At 40.7% G+C, this 22218-nt stretch overlaps 1 protein-coding gene and 1 non-coding gene across 12 annotated transcripts in view; one reads left to right on the top strand and one right to left on the bottom strand.

Annotated features, from left to right (window-relative positions):
* GBF1 (golgi brefeldin A resistant guanine nucleotide exchange factor 1) overlaps positions 1-22218 on the bottom strand; it is a 130991-nt gene that overhangs the window by 27483 nt on the left and 81290 nt on the right. For all 11 annotated transcript variants that reach the window (XM_090278482.1, XM_090278484.1, XM_090278485.1 and 8 more), the window contains exons 4-6: positions 6282-6413; positions 729-847; positions 82-190 (exon numbers count right to left, since the gene is read on the bottom strand). In XM_090278482.1, coding sequence (XP_090134608.1) covers positions 82-190; positions 729-847; positions 6282-6413 — 360 coding nt within the window. The remainder of the gene's footprint in view (positions 1-81; positions 191-728; positions 848-6281; positions 6414-22218) is intronic.
* On the top strand, positions 9066-9203 carry LOC150010548 (small nucleolar RNA SNORA8). Its single transcript, XR_016511570.1, has one exon. It is a non-coding gene; the product is annotated as a small nucleolar RNA SNORA8 (small nucleolar RNA).

Below are 22218 nucleotides of genomic sequence, written 5' to 3'. Positions count from 1 at the left end.
TCTCAGTTCAGGGACAGCATTCTGTATTCATACTCACAATAGCCCCAGGAATAGTGAAGGGCCCAATATTCAAGCACCTACCACTGAGCCTCATTTCAAAGCAGATCCGGAAGCAAGACTGCATAATTTCACATACAGATTCATTGGTTAGGTGGGCACCCACTGGCGTCAGCAAGAGAGTCCGCAGCACCTACCAGGAAGAGAGAGGAGATGCTGTGATAAATAAGGCAGGCAAGATAAAGAAGGGTGTATCTGAGGAGAGAGGAAGCTGCCTCCTGTTCCTCTAGTCTCCTATGGAAGAACTTGGGGCGAGAAAGAGGTTAGCAAGAATGCTGACCTTAATTTAGTTTGGCTGGGGGAAGTCTCTCAGAAGCTTGTCTTGGGAACTATGTCTTTACTCTGCATGACCCTGACATAGTTCATTCAGCCCCCTTTCCAGCCCTAACCCACGAGCCCAACGGATGGCACAGATAGTCTGCCAGAGGTACAAGTGTGTTAAGGGCTTCTGGTATTTGATATCAATTCATTTAAAGTTTTAAATTATTTTCCTTAGAAAAAGCTTTTACATTGGGTACCAGAGCGACTTGTTTGGAAACAAAGCAGCTCCCTAAGCCCCAGTGGAGTCAAAACATAGCTTCATGCTGCCCTCAGACTAGCAGACTGGGGTAAGTAGAGCCAGTGGCAGCAGCCCCTGGCAATTAGCCTAATTGCTCTTCCCCTCCATTTACCTGAAGGATTTTCATCAGGACAACCTCGTCGCTGGCAGGATCCGTGCCCACAAAGCGGGCGTGGGTGACAGCATCTGCCATGTTCTCCATGCCCTCTGCTGTGCCCTCATGGGTGGGATCTGCTCCAGTGAAAAAGGAAGAACTGACTAAATGATGTGGAGAAGAGAGAAAAAGCAAGCTATCCTGTCTAGGAACTGCTTTGAGAGACTGTGGTTTTCTCTCCTTCAATTTCCTGACCCGTGGTTCCTTGGGTTACCTGAGCATTTTTGCCTATAAATGACTTTAACGAGCTCCTCAGCACAAACACCACTGTGTAAAACAGTGGTTCTCAAACTTAAGCATATATCAAATCAGTTGGAGGATTTGTTAAAAATACAAATTGCTGTACCCACTCTGAGAATGTTTGATTTAGCAGGTCTAGAGTGAGGCCTGAGAATTTGTATACTGTCAGAGCAGGCTTGCTCTGAGAAACTACCCGGGAAGCAAGCAACAGGTTTATTGAGGGAAAAAGGGGAAGGGGGTGGAGGGGAGAAGCAGCAACTCCCAGACTGACTCAAGGGCCCGTAGAAGCAAGGGGAATGGGGAGCATGGGAAGGGGGAACAAGGGAATAGGGACTCCCGGTCCTCCTCACAGGCCTGTAGAAGTCCCACCCGGACTTCTGCAGGTGTGCTTTTTAAACTTGCCAGCTGCACATTTCAGTGAGGGTGTTTGTCGTATTAGCATATTCAGCAGATCATTTGCATCTCATGGGCTATGTCTATTAACATATCCTGTGGGAGCCCTGGCCAGGTCCAGGTTGATGAGTAAATCCTGTTGCAGTTCTGATCAAAGTCCAGGTGTACATTCTAGCTGCCTCCATGTTCTGACACTAACAAGATCCCAGGTGGCATTAACACTGATGGTCAGGGGACTACACTTGGGGAATCATTGGTGTAAAGCTACTCATTTCATAGAGAAAGGGCCTGGAAATATGAGTTTTTGGCCCAGAGCAAGGACTGAGTAGGGTAAGACACTGAATGCCAAGGTTGCAGCCTTTCTCCTTTCATGTGTTCTCTGTCAACACATTCCTCGCTGGTTGCTTTTGGAGTTTTGCGTTCATATGCCACTGAGGTAGGGAAGTAGAGGGAAGAAATGGACAGTCACTGCTGCCAATACTCATATCTGGGTGTTACATTACATCAAATCAGAGACCTCTTCCTTCATTCTTATTTAAAACAACATGACAGCAAGAATCCTGTTACCAGCTTGACTAAACAGGCATTAGGAGAGAAAAGGGTCAAATTAAACAGGACTAGGAGTTGGCTACTTGGGGAATAGGAGGAAGGGAGAATTTCAATAGTGAATAGGAAAAGGGGAGAAGCTAGAGGTCAGACAACCAGCACAAGGCTGGAACCTAACACAAACGCTGCCAAGAGGGAAACTGCCTCATTCATGTGTTAAATATCCACAAGGAGGAGCTCAAGAAGTGGACTCCCTGAAGGCCTACAACAGTCCTCAGAACTATGCGAATTGTCCTTAAAAGGGGAGCATAAATAGGAAAAAAGGGGGTAGGGACATGATAAAGCTTTTGGACTGACAAAGTTGCTCTAGAGGTAGAATGGTGTAATGCAGGAGCACCTTGTAGTTTTAAGTGGTGGGGATTACAAGAAATTTTTACCATTTCCTTTTTCCTGTTACCTGAAATTAAGAGTTCTTGAGCCTAAAGCTCAGGGAATTGGCTGAGAAACCAGAACATTTTCTCTTGCAACAATGAGCCAGAAGACTTTCATTAGTTGTGAGTGGTTTTCTTTTTTCTTTTCTGTCCTGGTTAGTCTCTGATACTTAGAATGTTTTGGTCCTATTTATTGAATTGGCCAAAAAGTCCATATGGTTTTTTTTCCATAAAATAATATACGCATTTTTCATTTTCACCAATAACTATTGATTTGGATATTCTGAGTATGTCAGCTATCTCCAGCATGGTATAACACTGATTGTTCTCAATTAATATCTCTATTTGATCGCTGTCAACTTCAACTGGTCTACCAGACCATGGAGCACCAACCAGTGAGAAATCTCCAGCATGAAACTTCGCAAACCACTTTTGACATGCTGGAAGAGTCACAGCACCTTTTCCACACACGGCACAAATCTTTTTTTTCTTTTTGCGTTTCAGTTGCATTTTTATCTTTCTTGAAACAATAAAGCATAATATACAAAAATGTTGCATATTTTCTTCCATCTTCAATATTAAAATGGCCACACAAAAATTCACCAATTTTGAGAAGTGTTTTTTAAATACATGCTGTCACAATACAATCTAACAAAACTGTTTAGAATGGAGTTAAAGACAACTAAGTGCTACTAGAGCCGTCTTACGGAAAAAAACCAAAAGAACTTTTTGGCCAACCCAATACAACATGCCTTTACTCAGCATCAGGAGTGGCTACTTTAGAGGTCATGCAGAAGGAAGCCAATTTCATGATGATATATGGTATATGGGGTAAACCAACTCCTCAACTCTCCTTGTTTCTTCCAATCAACACAGAAAATCCTATAGTACAGGCATAACTTGCCTTATTGCATTTCACTTCATTGCACTTCAGAGATGTTGCATTTTGTAGAAAGGAAAGACCCTCTACCAGCAAAAAGATTATGACTTGCTTTATTGCAGAGGTATGGAACCAAACCCACAGTATCTCTGATGTATCATTGTACTCCCAAGGCCCTTGCCTGAATCCTCTCTCTCCTTTTTCAGGCCTCCAGGGATCTTTCCTTGCACAGGAAATCTAGGTCCTCCTCAGTGTTGCATGGGGCTTCAGAGCTCAGTGCATGACAGCCTATCTCACAAGGCTCCTGAGGGCCCATTTCTTCCCCTCCTTCAGTAATCTCCCTTATTAAATTAATTTAAGCTCTACCAAATCTTTTTGTAGCTCTTACCCTCTGAGCTTGAATGACATAGCAAAGTTAATTTTCTCAAAAGGCAGGTAAAGTGACAGGTCTTTAGAACCATTGGCATGGCCCACCAGCAAGCCAGGCAATCAATGGCACAAATCCTGGTCTGGCAGCTGTGTGGAGCCAAATAAAAGGTTGGTTATTGGAGTAAGACCTAAAATAATCCTAGAAGCCTTATGCCACTGGATTCAGGGGTGGGGTAGTTTCTTCTAGAAAGGCAGACTAAATAAAGGAGTGTTCGGCTTGGGCTCCATTAGTAGACCTTGTAGTCCCCAGGACCCCTTGGACTGTTCTTTCTCAGCCACTCTGGAGCAAACTGCAGGGAAATTTGCCAGTCTCATCTCCCTTGTATTCTAGCTTTCATACACTGCTTCCTATGCCTTTTCTCACACCCACTGCAATCACCACCTCCAGCATTTTCTTTTCCCACCACAGGAAACTCCAATGGCCAGCTGGCTTGAGGTCTCCAATGACCAGCTTGTCTGCCAAGACCAGGAAGGGGAAAGAGTACATCAACAGGAGAGCAGAGGAAAAAGACATAGAGGGCAGCTGCTGGAGGCTGTGAAGAGAGATGACCTGCAGGTGGTGCTCAGGACAAGGTCGTTAGTAGCTGGGCCTGATTTTTGCTTAGGAAAAGTGTGAAGCTATGACTAGGGTGCCTGGAGAGGCTGGTGCACCTATTCAGAAACTAGCTGCTACCCAGGATTCCTGCTCAGGAGGTATTCAGAAATACCTCAGCTAAGCAAACCCAACTTCCTAGAAAAGATAAACAGTTTTCTTGCTCTAAACTGAAGGCCATTTTTCTTTCTGGTTAGCTTCAGTCTGAGTGCCTCTTTTCCTCTCTCCCTAACTTAGAAACAAAGACAGCTGCCTGTTTTCTATGTTCCTTATCCTTGCACAAGGGCTGTCAATAGAGGAAAAGGAATTCAGGATCCTGAGTGACAAGACCAACTATAAAGGAATCCAAAAGAGACACCATAACAAATTCAGAGAGAAACAACAGACAGGATAAACTATCTGGGCTACACTGGGAGAAAATGTTTATAATACTGTGGTAGATAATGGGTTAGTATTCCCACTATGCAAAAACCTCCTACAAATTGATGAGAAAACTCAGTAAAATAATAGGCAAATTCAAATGTTCAACCTCAAGGAAATAAAAACAGCAACATACCAGTTTTCACCCACCAAATTAGCACAAATAAAGAATACTGATAATATTCAATGATGGTGACAGGATGGGGAAATGGAAACTCTCTAACATTATTGTTGGAAGTGCAAATACTGTAATCTTTTGGTAAAGTAACCTGGTAGTATCTACGAAAATGTAATAAGCACATGGCCTTTTAAATCAGAAATTTCAAGCATAAGAATCTGTCATAAAAAAGGAAAAGTATTAAGTAGGGTATATGAAAGAGGACTTAGTTCAGCGTTTACAATGGCTCAAAATAGGAAACAACCTAAATAGTAAGTATTAATCAATAAAATAACGATTGAATGGACTGTATTGTATCTATTCTATGGAAACTATATGACTACCAAAAAGAAAAAATTTTTTACCAGGGGCTGAGGAGTAGAGAAAATGATATGCTATTGCTTAATGATTAGAGTTGGGTGTTTTTTTTTGGTGTGATGAAAAAGTGTAGGAAATAGATGGTGCTGATGGTTGCACAACACTGTGAATCTAAGTAGTAATACTTAATTATATACTTAAAATGACATATTTTATATTATATATATTTAAGACAAAAAAGAATATTCAAACTTCCAACTACAAAATTAATAAGTTCTGGGGATGTAATGTACAGCATGGGTCACTATAGTTAACGATACTGCATTGTGTATTTGAAAGAAGCTAAGGTAGATCTTAAAAGTTCTCATCGCAAGAAAACATTGTTAACTATATGAGGTGATGGATGTTAACTAAATTTATTGTGGTAATCATTTCACAACATATGTATATATCAAATTCTTATGTTGTACACCTTAAACTAATGTAATGCTATAGGTCAATTGTATCTCAATAAAACCGGGGGGGGAATCAGATAGACAATTATATAATGTACATTTTTCTAAGTTAATACGATGAACTAAAAAAAGAAGATATGTAGCACATAATTTTATTGTATTTTTATTTTTTAAACAGATAGCACTCTCCATATATTTATATACATGTAGAGAAAGGTATAGGAAGATTCAAACCAGTCTGTTAACCTTATTTACATAAGAAGGAAGCAAATTGAGAAAGATAGAGAAAAGTCCATTAACGTTTCTTTTAGACACCTTATTATTTATCTTCTTAAAATAAGCATGCATTACATTTAAAAAATAACTTTAAAAACAAACCAAACCAAAACTCCAAGGGCACCCACCATACCCTTTACTCCCTCCAAAGCATAAAGAAATCAAGTCCCAAGAAACCTCTTTTTCCTTCCCACTCAGCAAAACCTGAGTCAATTAGCAAGATGAGTCATCAATAATCCTATTTCTCTTCTACAAGGAAACAATGGCTGGGAAAAAAACTTTCCAGTATCACCAGCTCATTGCCTAAACCCTGACCAGCCCAGGAAAGCCAGGAAATGAAGTGCTATGGTCATCCAAAAAGCCAGAGTTCTTACCTATGAGTGCATAGGACAGAAACTTGTTGACAGAGGTGAGTGCCAGTCCAGTGATAGGGCCAGTGGTATCTTCAGAGCGAATCACTTCCAGAAATGGACGAAGGAACACATTGGGCTCAATTTCTGAGAGTTCTGCAAGAAAAGAAAAAGAAATGAACAGGGCTATCTAACAAAAAGCTAAACCCTCTTTTTATTTGTGTCATGAGGCTTGAGTTCTTAGTTGCTGGATCAATCTTCCTCCCTGTTTTACCTTGAATGAAATCCCAGACACTATATCACTTATTTTGTAAAAATTTTAGTACATAACTCTAAAAGATTTTTAAAAAGAGTATTATTATCATGGCTTAAAAATTAACAATAAAATGGTTAAGACAGTATACTTTATGTTATGTATATATTACCACAATTTAAAAAATAACAATAATTCTTTATTCTCATGAAACATTGCTGAGTCAATTTTTCACGTCCATTTCCATGTTCACCCTCACCAGTGATACACAGGTAAAACCTTATCTTGTGTACTGCCAGTGTGGTCAGAGATCCCACCGTGAGCTGCCTATCTTTGTTTTTTGCTGTTATGATCAAGGTCACTTCCCTTCAAGATAAACAATGTAGTACATTCCAGGAAGGGGAGGCGTAATGTTGAGACTTATAGAAAGAACCTTGCTGAAAACAGACAGACAAACAAAACACCTAGAAAAAACAAAAGGCTGCACAGTCCCTACCCATGAAGGCAGTTCGTAATTCTGGAAGGGCCTAACCACTCTCCAGACTCCTTCCTGCCTGGAGCAAGCAGAGGGCTAACTGCCCTGGGATGAAGGACAATTCATAATCTTTATTTTACAGATAAGAAAAACAAGGCTCAGATAAAAATACATAATTGGCCCCAAATTACATAGCTAATACAAAGCAGAGTTGGGATTTGAACCTAATCTATATAGTATTACATATGGTTCCAAAACATGTAAAACCATTATACCTGTTCTACCTATTAGCACATACTCCTGAATTTAGAAGGTCTAAGAAGTTATATTACACTGGACTTGCTCCCTACCCTACTTTGCCCACGGTTTAGTTTTTCTAGAGTATGCTGTGCTTTCACCATTCAGAGACCAGCTCCCTGAAAGATTTCAAGAACAGGCTAGAAAGGTGGACAAGATCAAGGCAGCTCACCTTTAGAGACAAAAGGAAGCTAGGTTTCCTAAGCACCTTCATTTTCATGTAAATGAAGGGAGCTTCCCACTCAATTCCTACTACCCCCACCCCCTGGATAAACATTCCCTGGGCCCCGCTGCTTCTTACATTACTGCTTTAATTAATTGGCAGATTGAATAGCATTTTCCAAGCTTTTCTGTACAATGATCACATCAGCTGTACAAAACCTGCTTCTCATCCCCCACTACCTAACCTAGAGCTGTACAATCTGCAGAAAAAGAGAGAAAAACTTTTGTATGTGTGAGGTGGTAGTGGGTTGAGATGTAAGGAATAGAAATATTTGGAAATACCAAAAAATATAAAATTTTTTTTCGTATCTTAATAGTCTTAATACCTTAAATACTTTTTAAAAAAGCACAGTAAAACATTTTAAGTCATCTAGTGTTGCTGTTTTAGGAACACAATTGTATTACATACAATTTAGTCTGTCATTTAAAAAATGGTTTTACGAGAGGGGCGAACCCAAAAAACCCAGAATTTATTTATAAAAAATTGTGTACTTATTCTTACATGTTTAAACTTCAGTCACCTTCAAAGTACTCTCCTTTTCATGTAATACATCTATTGAGATGTTTTTTCCATCCACTGCTCAAAACAATTTTTGAACTTGTTGATTTTGATGCCTTTTAGTGCTTCTGCCATTTTTTGTTTCACCTCTTCCACATTGGCAAAACGTTCCTCTTTGAGGACTTTTTCATCCGGGGAAACAAAAAGTAACTTGGGTGAGATGGGGTGAATAGGAAGGGTGAGGCATGGGGTTCATGCTGGTTTTGGTCAAAAATTGCTGAACACTCAGCACGGGATGGATAGGTACATTGGTAAATCACCCATTATGAAATGGGCAGAAGTGTTGAAAAGAGTATTAAAAAAAAAAATCACTGAGGCTAAAAGCAGCTTCTCACAACAATGCCAACTGCTACACTGATACAGATGGGTTCCTAGAACACTCACCTAGTGGGGGAATCCTGTACTACACGGAGCCCAGTCACCAGAAGATAATTCCGGTTTTTATTTTAGAGGGAGGGGGGATTCCCCCTAGTATTTGGTATATTTGAGATGTAGAAGTCTAAATGGAAAAAAAATTTAATTGAGAGGTGGGACAGGGTACAGATCTTCTGAGCTTTCATACAATTGCTATTATTACACTTATTTCATGTCTTCTTTCATGGTGAAAGACCAGGGCAATTTTATAGCCATGGTTTGATACTTTCAGGGTAATGTGCTTTTTTTTTTTTTAAATTTATTTATTGTTTTTCTGTTACAGTTGTCCCGCTTTTCCCTCCATTGCTCACCCCTCCACCCCATTGTCCATGTCCATGGGTCATTCACACTAGTTCCTTAATGTGCCTCTTTACAAAAAAATTTTTAATATAGTAAAACTTCCTCTTTTGGTATAGAGAGGTCAATAAATTTTAACACATATATAGATCCCTGTAACCACTGTGCCCATCAGGATACAGAACAGTTTCATCACCCCAGAAAATGTTACCCCTTAGTCACTACCACCCCCAATCTGTCAACCACTGATCTTTTCTCCATCACCACAGTTTGATCAAGAAGGTCATATATTGCACTGCATGGTATCTGCATTCAGCAGTTTATTCCTGCTGGGTGTTCAAAGGCCAGTGCAATATAAATTCAGTATCTGGCATCGTTGGTTTTCTTGGCTTTGTGCATGTTAAACTTGGTATTTTTACTGATACAGTATTGAAAAAAAAAAAGAAGAAAAAAGGTCATATAAATGGAATCATACAGTCTGCAACCTTTTGAGACTTTTCTTTCATTCAGCATTGATGACTTTGAGATTCATCTAAACTGCTGCATAGATCAGTAGTTCATTCCCTTTTTATTGCTAGGTAGTATTCCTTCATGTGTATGTACCACAGTATGTTAATCCATTTACTAGTTGAAGGACATTTGGCTTCTCCAGTTTGGGGCAATTATGAATAGAGCTGCTATAAACACTTGTGTACAGGTTTTTGTGGAAAAACACTGGTATCTCTATGTGGTTTAAATTTGCATTTCTCTAATGGCTAATGACATCAAGCATGTTTTTTGTGTGCTTATTTGCCATCCATGTATGTTTTTTTGTGATGTGTCTTTTCAAGTCTTTTGCCCATTTTTTAATTGAATTGTTTCCTTACTTTCCAGTTTAAAAACTTCTTGATGTATTCTAGATTCAACTATTTTATTGGCAATACAATTATTTACAAATATTTCTCCCAGTCTATAGCTTGTCTTTTCAATTTCAGTCAGTATCTCTCCACAGAGCAGATACTTTTAGTTTTGATGAAGTCCAGTATATCAATTTTTTTTCTTTTGTGCATTGTGCTCTTGGTATCTAAATATAAATACTCTTTGCCCAATCCCAGGTCACATAAATTTTTCCTGATTTTTTTTTCCCCTAATAGGTATACAGATTTATGCTTTTCATTCACATCTATGATCTACTTTAATTTTTATATAATGTATCAGGTTTAGTTCAAGGTTTTCTTTTGTTTGTTTGTTTTTTGTTGTTTTTTTGCATATGAATGTCCAATTGTTCCAACACCATTTATTGAAGAAACTGATCTTTTCTCAATTGAGTTGTCTTTGTACCTTTCTCAAAAATCAGTTGGCTACATTTGTGTGAGTCTATTCCTGGGTTCTCTATTCTGTTCCATTGATCTTTGTGTTTAACTCTGTGATAATACTACACTGTCTTGATTACTATAGCTATATATATATCTTTAATTTATTGGTTTTAGGAAGAGAGAGGGAGAGAAACATTGATTTGCTGTTCCACTTATTGAAGCATTCATGGCTGATTCTTGCATGTGCTCTGACTAGGGATCAAACCTGCAACCTTGGTATATCGAGATGATGCTGTAACCAAATGAACTACCTAGCCAGGGCTACAGCTTTATTCTAATTCTTAAAATCAGGTAGTATGATTTTTTCAACTTTATTTCTCTTTTTTTCAATACCGTTTTCAGTATTCCAGTTCCTTTGCCTTTCCAATTCAATTTTGTGATAAACTTGTCTATATTTACAAGAACTACTGTTGGGGATTTGATAGGAATTGCACTGAATCTACTGATCAGTTTGGGGAGGAATGACATCTTTACTATGTCGTACGTATCAGTCCATACATGGTATGTCTCCATTTATTTAGATCTTGATTCTTGACCAGTGTATTGTAGCTCTCAGCATACAGGTTCCACATATGTTTTGTTAGATTTCTATCTCAGTATTTAATTTTATTTGGCATGTCTGTAAATGGTATTATGTTTTGTTTCTAGCTGTTCATTGTTAGTATACAGAAATGTGATATATTTTTGTGTTGACCTTATATCCTGTGATTTTACTATATGCATTCAGTAGTTGGAGGGTTTTTTTTTGCAGATTCCTTATGGTTTTCTACATAGACAATTATGTTACCTGTAAATAGTGACAGTTTTATTTCTTCCTTTCCAATTCACATGCTTTTTATTTCCTTTTCTTGTCTCGTTGTACTGACTAGGACTTCCAGGACTATAAAAGTAGACATTTTGCCTTGCTTCCAATTTTAGGGTAAATGCACTCAGTGTTTCACTGCAAAGTATGATATTAGGCATAAGTTTTTTTGCAGATGTTTATTATCATTAATAAATGTTATATCTTGTCAAGTATGTTTTCTTCATCTACTGATAAGATCATATAATTTTTTTTCCTTAGAATGTTAATATGGTAGATTGATTTTTCAGAGAGTGAATCAGCCTTGCATTCCCAGGATAAACCTCACTTAGTTTCAGTATATAAGGTCTGTCCGGAAAAAGTGCAGCCATTGTTAATATAATGAGAATGGTTTGCGCAAGATCGATGTAACCTGGCAGCCAAGGAGAGTGGACTGGAATGCACGTGTGTGAACAATGATTTCACCATACTAGTCACTGGGGGTGATAAATGCCGTTGACTGAGCTTGTGTACTGTGTGGCTGTTGCAATCAAAATGACTGAGCAAGTATAGCAATGAATCTGCATCAAATTTTGCATTAAGCTTGAACATTCCTCCATGGAAACTATTCAGATGAGGCTTCCAGGGACAATGAAATAAGTGCAGCACAAATAAAAGTATGTCACAGATGCTGCAAAGTTGGTTGAGAATCTGTTGAAAGTGATCCACATTCTGGAAGGCCTGCAACAAGCAGAACACCTAAGAATGTTGAATGTGTATGGGCTACAACCAACAAAGATCCATGACTGACAGTCTGAGAACTAGAAGCTGATCTGGAGATTCCAAAAATTACTGTGTCCAAGATTTTGACACAGGATCTTAGCATGAAATGTGTTGTGGCAAAATCTGTTCCAAGGTTTCTGCTACCAGAGTAGAAGGAACATCTTGCTGTAGTTGCTAATGACTTGATTCAAACTGCTACCAATGAACCAGATTTCCTCAAGAAGGTCATAATCGAATTGCAGGTCTACAGCTATGATTCGGAAACGAAGGCCCAGTCGTCCCAATAGAAGTCGCCTGGTTCTCCACACCCAAAGAAGGCACAGTAAAGTCCCCCTGTGACTTCTGGCTTTTATATATTTTGGCAGTCACATATTCCAACTACCTAACTTGACAGATGAGCTTTGGTATCATATGCCTGGCTATTGGTAGGAGTGAGACTAATGATCCCTTGTCCATTGACTGGATTGTATACTATGTGAGGGTCACATCCAGAGCCTCCAGAGAGTTCTTTATGGCACTTTCACCAAGTCTCGGCAGGAGTGATATCCTCCTGTCCCCTCCAAGCCTCTCGATGCCATATTGAGTTCTTTCATCTTAAGAAGCATATTAGCAAATCAAACCTAGCAATATATAAAAAGAATAATAAAGGTCTGTCCAGAAAGTATCCGGTCATGTAATATGAAAGAGACATTTATTGAAGAAGATACAAGATACAAGAAATATTGTACATAGAACAATGACGCCTCAGTTCCCTTCAAAGTAAGCACTTTGGGACCTCACAGTTCTCCCAGCATCTCTTCCACTGTTCAAAACAATCTGCAAAATTCTTTGTTGGAATCGCCATCAGCTGTCCCTGTTGTATCTTCCTGAATTGCACCTACGGACTGAAGTATCTTCCCTTTCAAAGGTGATTTTTGTTTTGGGAAAAGCCAGAAGTCACAGGGTGCTAAATCTGGGCAGTAGGGGAGCTGAGTCACCTGGGTGATTGGATGTTTCACCAAAATACTCTGCATGAGATGTGATGCATGAGTGAGTTGTGATGAAGCTGCCAATCACCAGCTGCCCACAGCTGTGGCTGTTGTCATAGTATTATATCTCTCAACCGACGAAGAACGTTGAGGTGGTACTCCTTATTAATTGTTTGGCCTGGAGAGGTGTACTCATAATGAACACCTTCGTGATGAACACCTTCCTAATCAAAAAACACAGTTAATATGATCTTGATCTTGTTGTGACTCTGCTGCGCCTTGCGTCTTCTTCAGATGTGGAGAACTGGGCGACTTCCATTGGGACAACTGGGCCTTCATTTCTGGATCATAACTGTAGACCCACAATTCAGTTATGACCTTCTTGAGGAAATCTGGTTCATTGGTAGCAGTTTGAATCATGTTATTAGCAACTGCAGCAAGATGTTCCTTTTACTCTAGTAGCAGAAGCTGCAGAACTAATTCTGCCACAACATGTTTCATGCCAAGATCCTGTGTCAAAATCTTGGATACAGTAGTTTTTGGAATCTCCAGATCAGCTTCTAGTTCTCGCACTGTCAGTTGCCGATCTTTATTGATGCAGCTCGTACACATTCAACATTCTCAAGTATTCTGCATGTTGCAGGCCTTGACCATCTTTGCAGCATCTGTGACATACTTTTATTTGCACTGCACTTATTTCATTGTGCCTAGAAGCCTTCTGAATCATCTGAATAGTTTCCATGGAGGAATGTTCAAGCTTAATGCAAAATTTGATGCAGATTCATTGTTATATTTGCCCAGTCACTTTGAATGCAACGGCCACAAAGTATACAAGCTCACTCAACAGCGTCTATCGCCCCCACTGACTAGTACTGTGAAGTTTGTTATTGTTCACACATGTGCATCCCAGTCCACTCTCCTTGACGGCCAGGTTACACTGATGTTGTGCAAACCATTCTCATTATATTAACAATGGCTGGACTTTTTCTGGACAGACCTTGTGTACTATGTGACAGGCACTGTGCTCAACAATTATATACATTATCTCAGTTGATACACGTAAAAAATACGTGTACATGAAATAAACTAAATGTGCAATAAACATAACTAAGATAGTACTATTCTGGTTTTTTAGCTCTACAATCCCAGTCCAATGTTCTTAATAAGGTACTATAAGTTCAGTTTATTTCTTAAGATTTAAACAAATATCAAAAACTTCAAAGGTGAGCCTTCTACCTTTATTAGTAAACCTTAAAAAGGATATAAGTTAAAGATATTATTTATATATGGTGCAATTTGAAATAGCTCTTTAAATCTCTGAGCATTTCAGCTTTATCCAAAGTATACATACAAGTTGTCAGAGAAAGGAATGTTTCTATTTTAAAATCAGTGATTGATATTCATTCTCCTTTTAAGAGATAGAGATAATAATAATAGCAGCTACCATTTATTACCTTGTACCATGCCATGTACTAGGAGCACTTTACATACCTTCTCTCTTCATAATTATCCCCATTTTGAAGATGAAAATGAGACTTAGAAAGGATAAACAGACCTACCCACTAAGATCATATAACTAGCAAGTGGTGAAAATGGGAATCAAATCTAGATTCATCTGACTGCAAATCTGTTTTCCTAGCCATTCAACTCTACTGCTTCCTAAAACTAGAACAGAAAAGTTTCTGGTTTCTACCTCCTGGCTTGGCTTGCATGGAGCTGAGACTCAGTTGCATTGATCTTCAGAAGTGAGAAGAGCTGAGTTCTTCTGGGGAAAGGTGCCATGATGCTGTTCATAGTAAGGAGGGTGAGTAATTTTACAACCAAGGAGACATCTGACACCACTGCCAAGAAGCCAAAACTCACACCCTGGAAGGCTATCAACCTCAAGCCACAAACAGTCCAGTACACAGAGAGTGCAGATCAGGTAGAGGGGTGCTCTGAAGGTGATTGGTTCATGTTCTAAGATGGGAAGAAGAAAAAAAGGGAATGGGTACAAAAAGGGTAAATTAACTCCCCATTGGAGAATAAACACATGGGATCCTTCTAGTACCAGGTCACCTGCTTCTAGAATCCATTTTGGGTCCAACTTCTTGCTAGTCAATGCCAAATAAGAACAAGTACAAGAATTATTAAACCATTTTTCTGGAGAAGCTCATAGGCTACTTCAACACAAAGCAAAGTAAAAGCCCTTTAAAAATGTCTTGGTGGTGTTCTGCTCAACTCTTAATATTATTATAACTCCCTATATTATTATTTTTTTCTTTTATTTTTTGGTTTTTCAATTACAGTTGTCCCATTTTTCCCCCATTGCTCCCCCCACCCAGCCCATCCCTTCTCCCACAATCATATCCCTCCCCATTGTCCATGTCCATGAGTCATTTATACACGTTCCTTGACTAAACCCTTCCCTTACTTATCCCCCTTCTCTCCCTCCCCCCTCCTGCCTACTGACTACTATTCTATTCTTTGTCCTATTTAGTTCATTTGTTTGTGTTGCTCTTTAGTTTCCTGTTTTAGGTGATATCATATGGTATTTTGCTTTCTTTGCCTGGCTTATTTCACTAAGCATAATTCTCTCTAGTTCCATCCATGTTTTCGCAAATGACAGGAGTTCCTTCTTTCTTTCTGCTACATAGTATTCCATTGTGTAAGTGTACCACAGTTTTTTGATCCACTCATCTACAGATGGGCACTTAGGCTGTTTTCAGCACTTAGCTATTGTAAACAGGGCTGCTATGAACATAGGAGTGCATAAGTTTTTTTGAATTAGGGTTTTAGGATTTTTCAGGTATAATCCTACCAGTGGAATCGCTGGTTCAAAAGGCAGTTCCATTTTTAGTTTTTTGAGGTAATTCCATACTGTTTTCCATAGTGGCTGCACCAGTCTGCATTCCCACCAACAGTGCAGCAGGGTTCCTGTTTCTCCACATCCTCGCCAGCACTTGTTGTTTGTTGATTTGTTGATGATGACCATTCTGACAGGTGTAAGGTGGTATCTCATTGTGGTTTTTACTTGCATCTCTCTGATGGCCAACGATGTTGAGCATTTTTTCATGTGCCTATGGACCTTCTGTATGTCCTCTTCGGAGAAGTGTTTTTTCAGGTCCTTTGCCCATTTTTTAATTGGGTTGTTTGTTTTCTTGATGTTGAGTCATTATAAGCTCTTTATATATTTTGGAGATCAGTCCCCTGTCTGTGATATCATTGGCAAATATGTTTTCCCATATGGTTGGTTTCCTTAACATCATACTCAATGGACAAAAACTGAAAGCATTCCCCCTGAAATCAGGAACTAGACAAGGCTTTCCACTCTCTCCACTTCTATTCAACATAGTGTTGGAAGTCCTAGTCACAGCAATCAGACAAGACAAAGAAATAAAAGGCTTCCAAATTGGGAAAGAAGAAGTAAAACTATCACTATTTGCAGATGACATGATAGTATACCTAGAAAACCCTATAAACTCCACTAAAAGACTACTCGATATAATAAGTGAATTTGGCAAAATAGCAGGGTACAAAATATACAGAAATCTAAGGCATTTCTGTACACCAACAATAAAATATCGGAGACAGAGGCAAAAAAGAAAATACCATTTACTATAGCAACAAGAAAAATAAAATACCTAGGAATAAACTCAACCAAAGAGATAAAAGACCTGTACACTGAATATTACGCAACAATGAAGAAAGAAATTAAGGAAGATACAAATAAATGGAAGCCAATACCATGTTCTTGAATGGGAAGAATCAACATCATCAAAATGGCCATACTACCCAAAGCAATTTACAGATTCAATGCAATCCCTATTAAAATACCAATGACATATTTCACAGACCTAGAACAAGTACTCCAAAAATTCATGTGGAACCAAAAAAGACCCCGAATAGCAAAAGCAATCTTGAAACAGAAGAACACAGCAGGAGGAATCGCGATACCAGACATCGAACAATACTACAAAGTCACTGTGATCAAAACAGTCTGTTACTGGCATAAGAACAGACATATAGATCAATGGAACAGAATAGAGAGCCCAGAAATTAACCCAGACCTCTATGGTCAACTAATATTTGATAAAGGAGGAAGGAACATAAAATGGAGTGAGAAAAGCCTCTTTAACAAATGGTGCTGGGAGAACTGGACAGGGATGTGCAAAAAAATGAAACGAGACCACCAACTTACACCACACACGAGAATAAACTCAAGATGGATTAAAGACTTAAATGTAAGCCGTGACACCATAAAAGTCCTAGAGGAAAACATAGGCAGGAAACTTTCAGATATCCCACGTAACAATATCTTCATGGATACATCTCCTAAGACAAGAGAAATAAAGGAAAAAATAAACAAATGGGACTACATCAAACTAAAGAGTTTCTGCTCAGCAAAATATAACTCCCTATATTATTAATACATTAAAACTGAGAGAAGTTTCAGTTTGGCCCAATGTCAGTTTGAGAATCTGCAGATATCCCTTAAGTCTTTTGTCCTCTCAGATGATGAGGTGACCTGCCCAGAAGTGGATGAATCCTGAAACTGTTTTCTCTTTTCATGTCAGAATTGCCACCCTCTCCAGTAATCTGTGTCACAGGCCTCACCATGTGGCATCAAGCACTGCCCTTAGACAAAAGGGAACACTCTCTTCTTAGCCTACAGGGGGGCAGTCACCATGCTCCCAGGAGGCCTGTGTTCTCCATCCTGCAGCAGCCTTTTCTCATTTGGCCAGCACTGGGCTAGCACATTCCTGAGCCAAAATGCACACATAAGCTGCTTTCCCTCATAGCGAGGCTCTTCACTCCTGAGTGACTCTTGTTGAGGGTGGCTGGGCATTCTCAATTGGATTACGCTGACAAAGAAAAAGGTCTGTGGGATATTATTTCAACACCACTTGGCTCCAGAAATGCCTGTCTCGACCCTTTTGCCTTCAGATCCTAATTCTCCATTTCTGCTTTCTAGAGTCTGGAGGATACCCAGCCTGCTCCCATTCTAGTTCTTCATCCTGCAAATATTGGCTCATGTTCCTGGAGACAGAATATCATTATTCACAGGGTGTCATGTATAATAATAGACTAATAAATCAGAGCATGATAAGAACAGAAGCCTAGTTCCTTTACCCCTCTTGACATTTCTGTATCCAGAGACACAGATTAAAATTATTTGAGCACAAAAAGTCTTTAGGTTTTTGGCTTTTCTGTCTATGCCTGCACATTCCATTTTAGGAGAAAGTGTTAGGTCCTCATGTTCTACTTTTCTGATTATGCTATACCCAGGAATATTTCTTATAAAAGTAAAAAATTGGGAACTACCTGCAAATGGAATTTCTGAGATACTGTAAGTTTAGCAGAAAGAAGCTATGTGCTTTTTGATCAATAGAGGGCATCAAGAGTAGTGGTCCAGGTACAACTGTCGGACTTCCGGCCAAGGTGGAGGCGTAGACAGACACGCTGTGTCTCCCTACACAACTAAGAAGGAATACACTATCTCGGAACTAGAAACAACCAGAAGTTCCAGAAAATCAAACTGCATGGAAGTCCAGCAAACAAAGATGTAAAGAAGAAATACTCATCCAGACAGGTAGCAGGGGCAGAGTCGGGGCAGAGAGGACACTGTGTGGTGGCAGCGGCATGCCGGCAGAAAGCGCAGTCACATGTTTTAAAAAGCCAGGAGGGACACCTGGGGAACGTTCCTAGGCCCTTCCCCAGACCTAGCAGCCCATGGTCCCAGTACTGGGGAAAATCAAGCCTCATAGCCTCTCACTGTGCAGACCAGAAGTGGTTGGGGTGGAGGCAGAAACTGCCAGTCTCAGCAGAGTCCACTTGTTTAAGGACCCCCATGGTCCTAGAACATCCGCAGACCCACCCACTCTGAGAACAATGGCCAGGGCAGCAGCTAGAGGAGCGCCAGTCCAGTGCGGAGGTGGGAGAGGTGCCTGGGAAAGGGGCGAGAGCTGGGCAGGCAACATTGTTCCCTCTCGGAACTCTCCCTCCCACACAGCGCCACATCGTGGTGAAACAGGTCGCCTTGTACTGACAAATCCCTAAGGCTCCGCCCCTTACAACATAACAGGAGCGACAGCTCTACCTGGGACGCGGAAGCAAACACACACAGGCGCTTGTCAGAATGAGGAGACAGAGAAATATGGCCCAAAAGGGGGAACAGATCAAGGTTCCAGTGGGAGAACTAAGCGACGAGGAGATAGCCAACCTAACAGATGAGGAGATAAGACAACCTAACAGACACAGGGTTCAAAACACTGGTGATAAAGATGCTCATAGGCTTGACAGATATGCTTGAGTACGGCAAACGCATAAGAGAAGAAGTGAAGGCTATGCTAAGTGAAACGAAGGAAAATCCACACAAAACCAATGGTGAAGGGAAGGAAACCGGGGTTCAAATCAATGATTTGGAACATAAGGAAGAAAAAAACAGTCAACCAGTACAGAATGAGGAAGCAAGAATTGAAAAAAATAAGGAAAACTTCCCAAATTGTGCGAAGGAGATGGACATACAGGTCCGGGAAGCATAGGGGGTCCTGGGTGAGCTGGACCCAGAGGGGACCACACCAGGATGCATCATGATTGAGATGCCGAAGGTGAAAGATAAAGACAGAGTCCTGAGGACAGCAAGAGAGAGGCGGAGAGTTGTCTACAGGGGGGTCGTCGTCGTCGTCGTCGGCAGCCGTCCGTCTCGAGAGATGATGGTGTAGCTTCTTAAGAGTCTATCTGCACTGCCGAGAATGGCTGTGCAGTCCGACTCGGGAGTGACACGGTATCTGTCTCCTCCCGTGTTGAATCGACATCTTGCGATGACGCTGGAGTGTCCTCTCCAGTGAAGCTGAAGCTACAGAGCCTGGGCAGGGTGATATGGAGGGTCTGCTGTTGCCCATGCAGCAGACCCCCCCCTCTCTTCGCAGCTGAAGGGTCCAAGGGAAAGACGGAGTCAATACAGCTTGGCTTCAGGTGCGCCGCAGGAGTTGCCGGTGTTGACTACAACGTCAAACCGCCTTAGGGACTCCGGCTCCGGATTTTCTGTCGGGGGTTTACTCCCTTAGCCTTTCCCCTGAAGAGGTATGCCGCAAGGCAGCGGAGGTTTTTTGGAGTCAGAGTTTTCCTTCTCTGATGTGCCCTGACTGGAAGATCGAACCAGCGACACTTAGCTCGCAGGCCGACGCTCAATCCACTGAGCCAAACCAGCCAGGGTGTCTACAGGGGGGTACTATAGGACTATCAGCTGATTTCTCAGAGTACACTGCAGGCAGGAAGGGACTGGCAAGTAGTATTCAATGTGATGAAAGACAACCTGCAACCAGGATTACTCTATCCAGCAAAGCTATCATTTGAAATGAAAGGGCAGATGAAGTGCTTCCCAGACAAGGTGAAGCTAAAGGAGTTCATCATCCCCAAGACATTATCATATAAAACGTCAAAGGGACTTACTTAAGAAAAAGAAGATCAAAACTATGAACACTAAAATGACAACTATCAACAACTGAATCTAAAAAGTGAAAACAAAATCCAACTAAGCAAACCAGAATAGGAACAGAATCAGAGGTATGGGGCTCATTTGGAGGATTATCAGCTTGGAGGGGGGAGGGGGAGAAATGGGGAAATGGTGCAGGAATTAAGAAGCATAATCAGTTGGTACAAAATAGACAGGGGGAAGTTAAGAATAATACAGGAAAGGGTGAAGCCAAGGAACTTATAAGCACAACCCATGCACATGAACTAAGGGGGGTGGGATTGCTGGAGGGAAAGGGGTTGTGTTGGGCAGAGGGGAGCAAAGGGGAAAAAACTGAAACTACTGTAACAGCATAATCAATAAAATATACTTAAAAAAAGAAAATAGTGGTCCAGGAAGACAAACAATCCAATTAAAAAATGGACAAAGGACCTGAACAGACACTTCTCCAAGGAGGACACACAAAGGGGCCCATAGGCATATGAAAGGATGTTCAACATCACTAGCTATCAGAGAGATGAAAGTTAAAACCATAATGAGATACCATCTCACACAGGTCAGAATGGCCTTAATTAAATCAACAAACAAAAAGTGCTGGTGAGTATATGGAGAAAGGGAACTCTAGTGCACTGTTGGTGGGAATGCAGACTGGTGCAATCACTGTGGAAAGCAGTATGAAATTTCCTCAAAAAAACTAAAAATGGAAATGCTTTTTGATCCAGTGATTCCACTGCTGGGATTATACCTGAAGAATCCTGAAACACCAATTCAAAAGAACCAATGCACCCCTATGTTCATAGTAGCATTATTTACAATAGCCAAGTGCTAGAAATAGCCTAAGTGTTCATCAGTAAATGAGTGGATCAAAAAATTGTGGTACATATGATAGTGGGAGAAGCAATGGGCTGGGTGGGGGGGAGCAATGGGGGGAAAAATGGGACAACTGTAATTGAAAAACCAAAAAAAAAAAAAAGTGGTACATTTACACAATGGAATACTATTCAGCTAAAAAAAAAAAAGAAAGAATACCTACCTTCCATTACAGCATGGATGGAACTGGAGAGTATTATGCTAAGTGAAATAAGCCAGGCAGTGAAAAGACAAATATCATATAATCTCACCTATAAGAGGAACCTAATGAACAAAACAAACAAACAAGCAAAATAAAACCAGAGGCATGGAAACAAGGAACAGATTGACAGTGACCAGATGGGAGGAGGGAGGGAAAGAAGTGGGGAGAGGAGAAGAAGGGTCTAGTCAAGGAACATGTATAAATGACCCATAGATATGGACAACAGGATGGGGACTGACTGTTGCGATGGCAGGCAGTGGAGAGTAATGGGGGAAAATTAGAACAACAATAAAAAAAAACTAACTTGGAGTATAGAAAAAAAAAGTAGTGGTTCAAAGGATGAGCAAAACTATTGGTAAAGCCAGAAGCCTCTGGAATATCTGCCATACCTTCCGTACCTTTAGTTCTAGACCTTGAATGGTCAGGTGGGGATTTAGGGTTGATTTCAGGAACTGACTTAAGATAAAACAGCCAAAGGGAAGCTTTCAGAGAAATGTTATTACTAGTGGAGGAAGCTTACGGGTCAAACCCAGACCAGCCTTTGCAATCCTACCTTATATAACGGGAGAAATGAAATAAAAGAAATTCACTAGACCCAGTCTTGGTCTGTCACTTATTATGTCGTCGTCGGCAGCCATCCGTCTCGAGAGACGATGATGTAGCTTCTTAAGAGTCTATCTGCACCGCCAAGAATGGTTGTGCAGTCCGACTCGGGAGTGACACGGTATCTGTCTCCTCCCGTGTTGAATCGACATCTTGCGATGACGCTGGAGTGTCCTCTCCAGTGAAGCTGAAGCTACAGAGCCTGGGCAGGGTGATATGGAGGGTCTGCTGTTGCCCATGCAGCAGACCCCCCCTCTCTTCGCAGCTGAAGGGTCCAAGGGAAAGACGGAGTCAATACAGCTTGGTTTCAGGTGCGCCGCAGGAGTTGCCGGTGTTGACTACAACGTCAAACCGCCTTAGGGACTCCGGCTCCGGATTTTCTGTCGGGGTTTACTCCCTTAGCCTTTCCCCTGAAGAGGTATGCCG

This window comes from Furipterus horrens, unplaced genomic scaffold (assembly GCF_987537825.1).
Source record: "Furipterus horrens unplaced genomic scaffold, mFurHor1.1.pri manual_scaffold_5, whole genome shotgun sequence".
Lineage (NCBI taxonomy): Eukaryota > Metazoa > Chordata > Mammalia > Chiroptera > Furipteridae > Furipterus > Furipterus horrens.
Note: the sequence above shows the minus strand (reverse complement) of the source record. Positions and strands in the feature narration are given on the sequence as shown.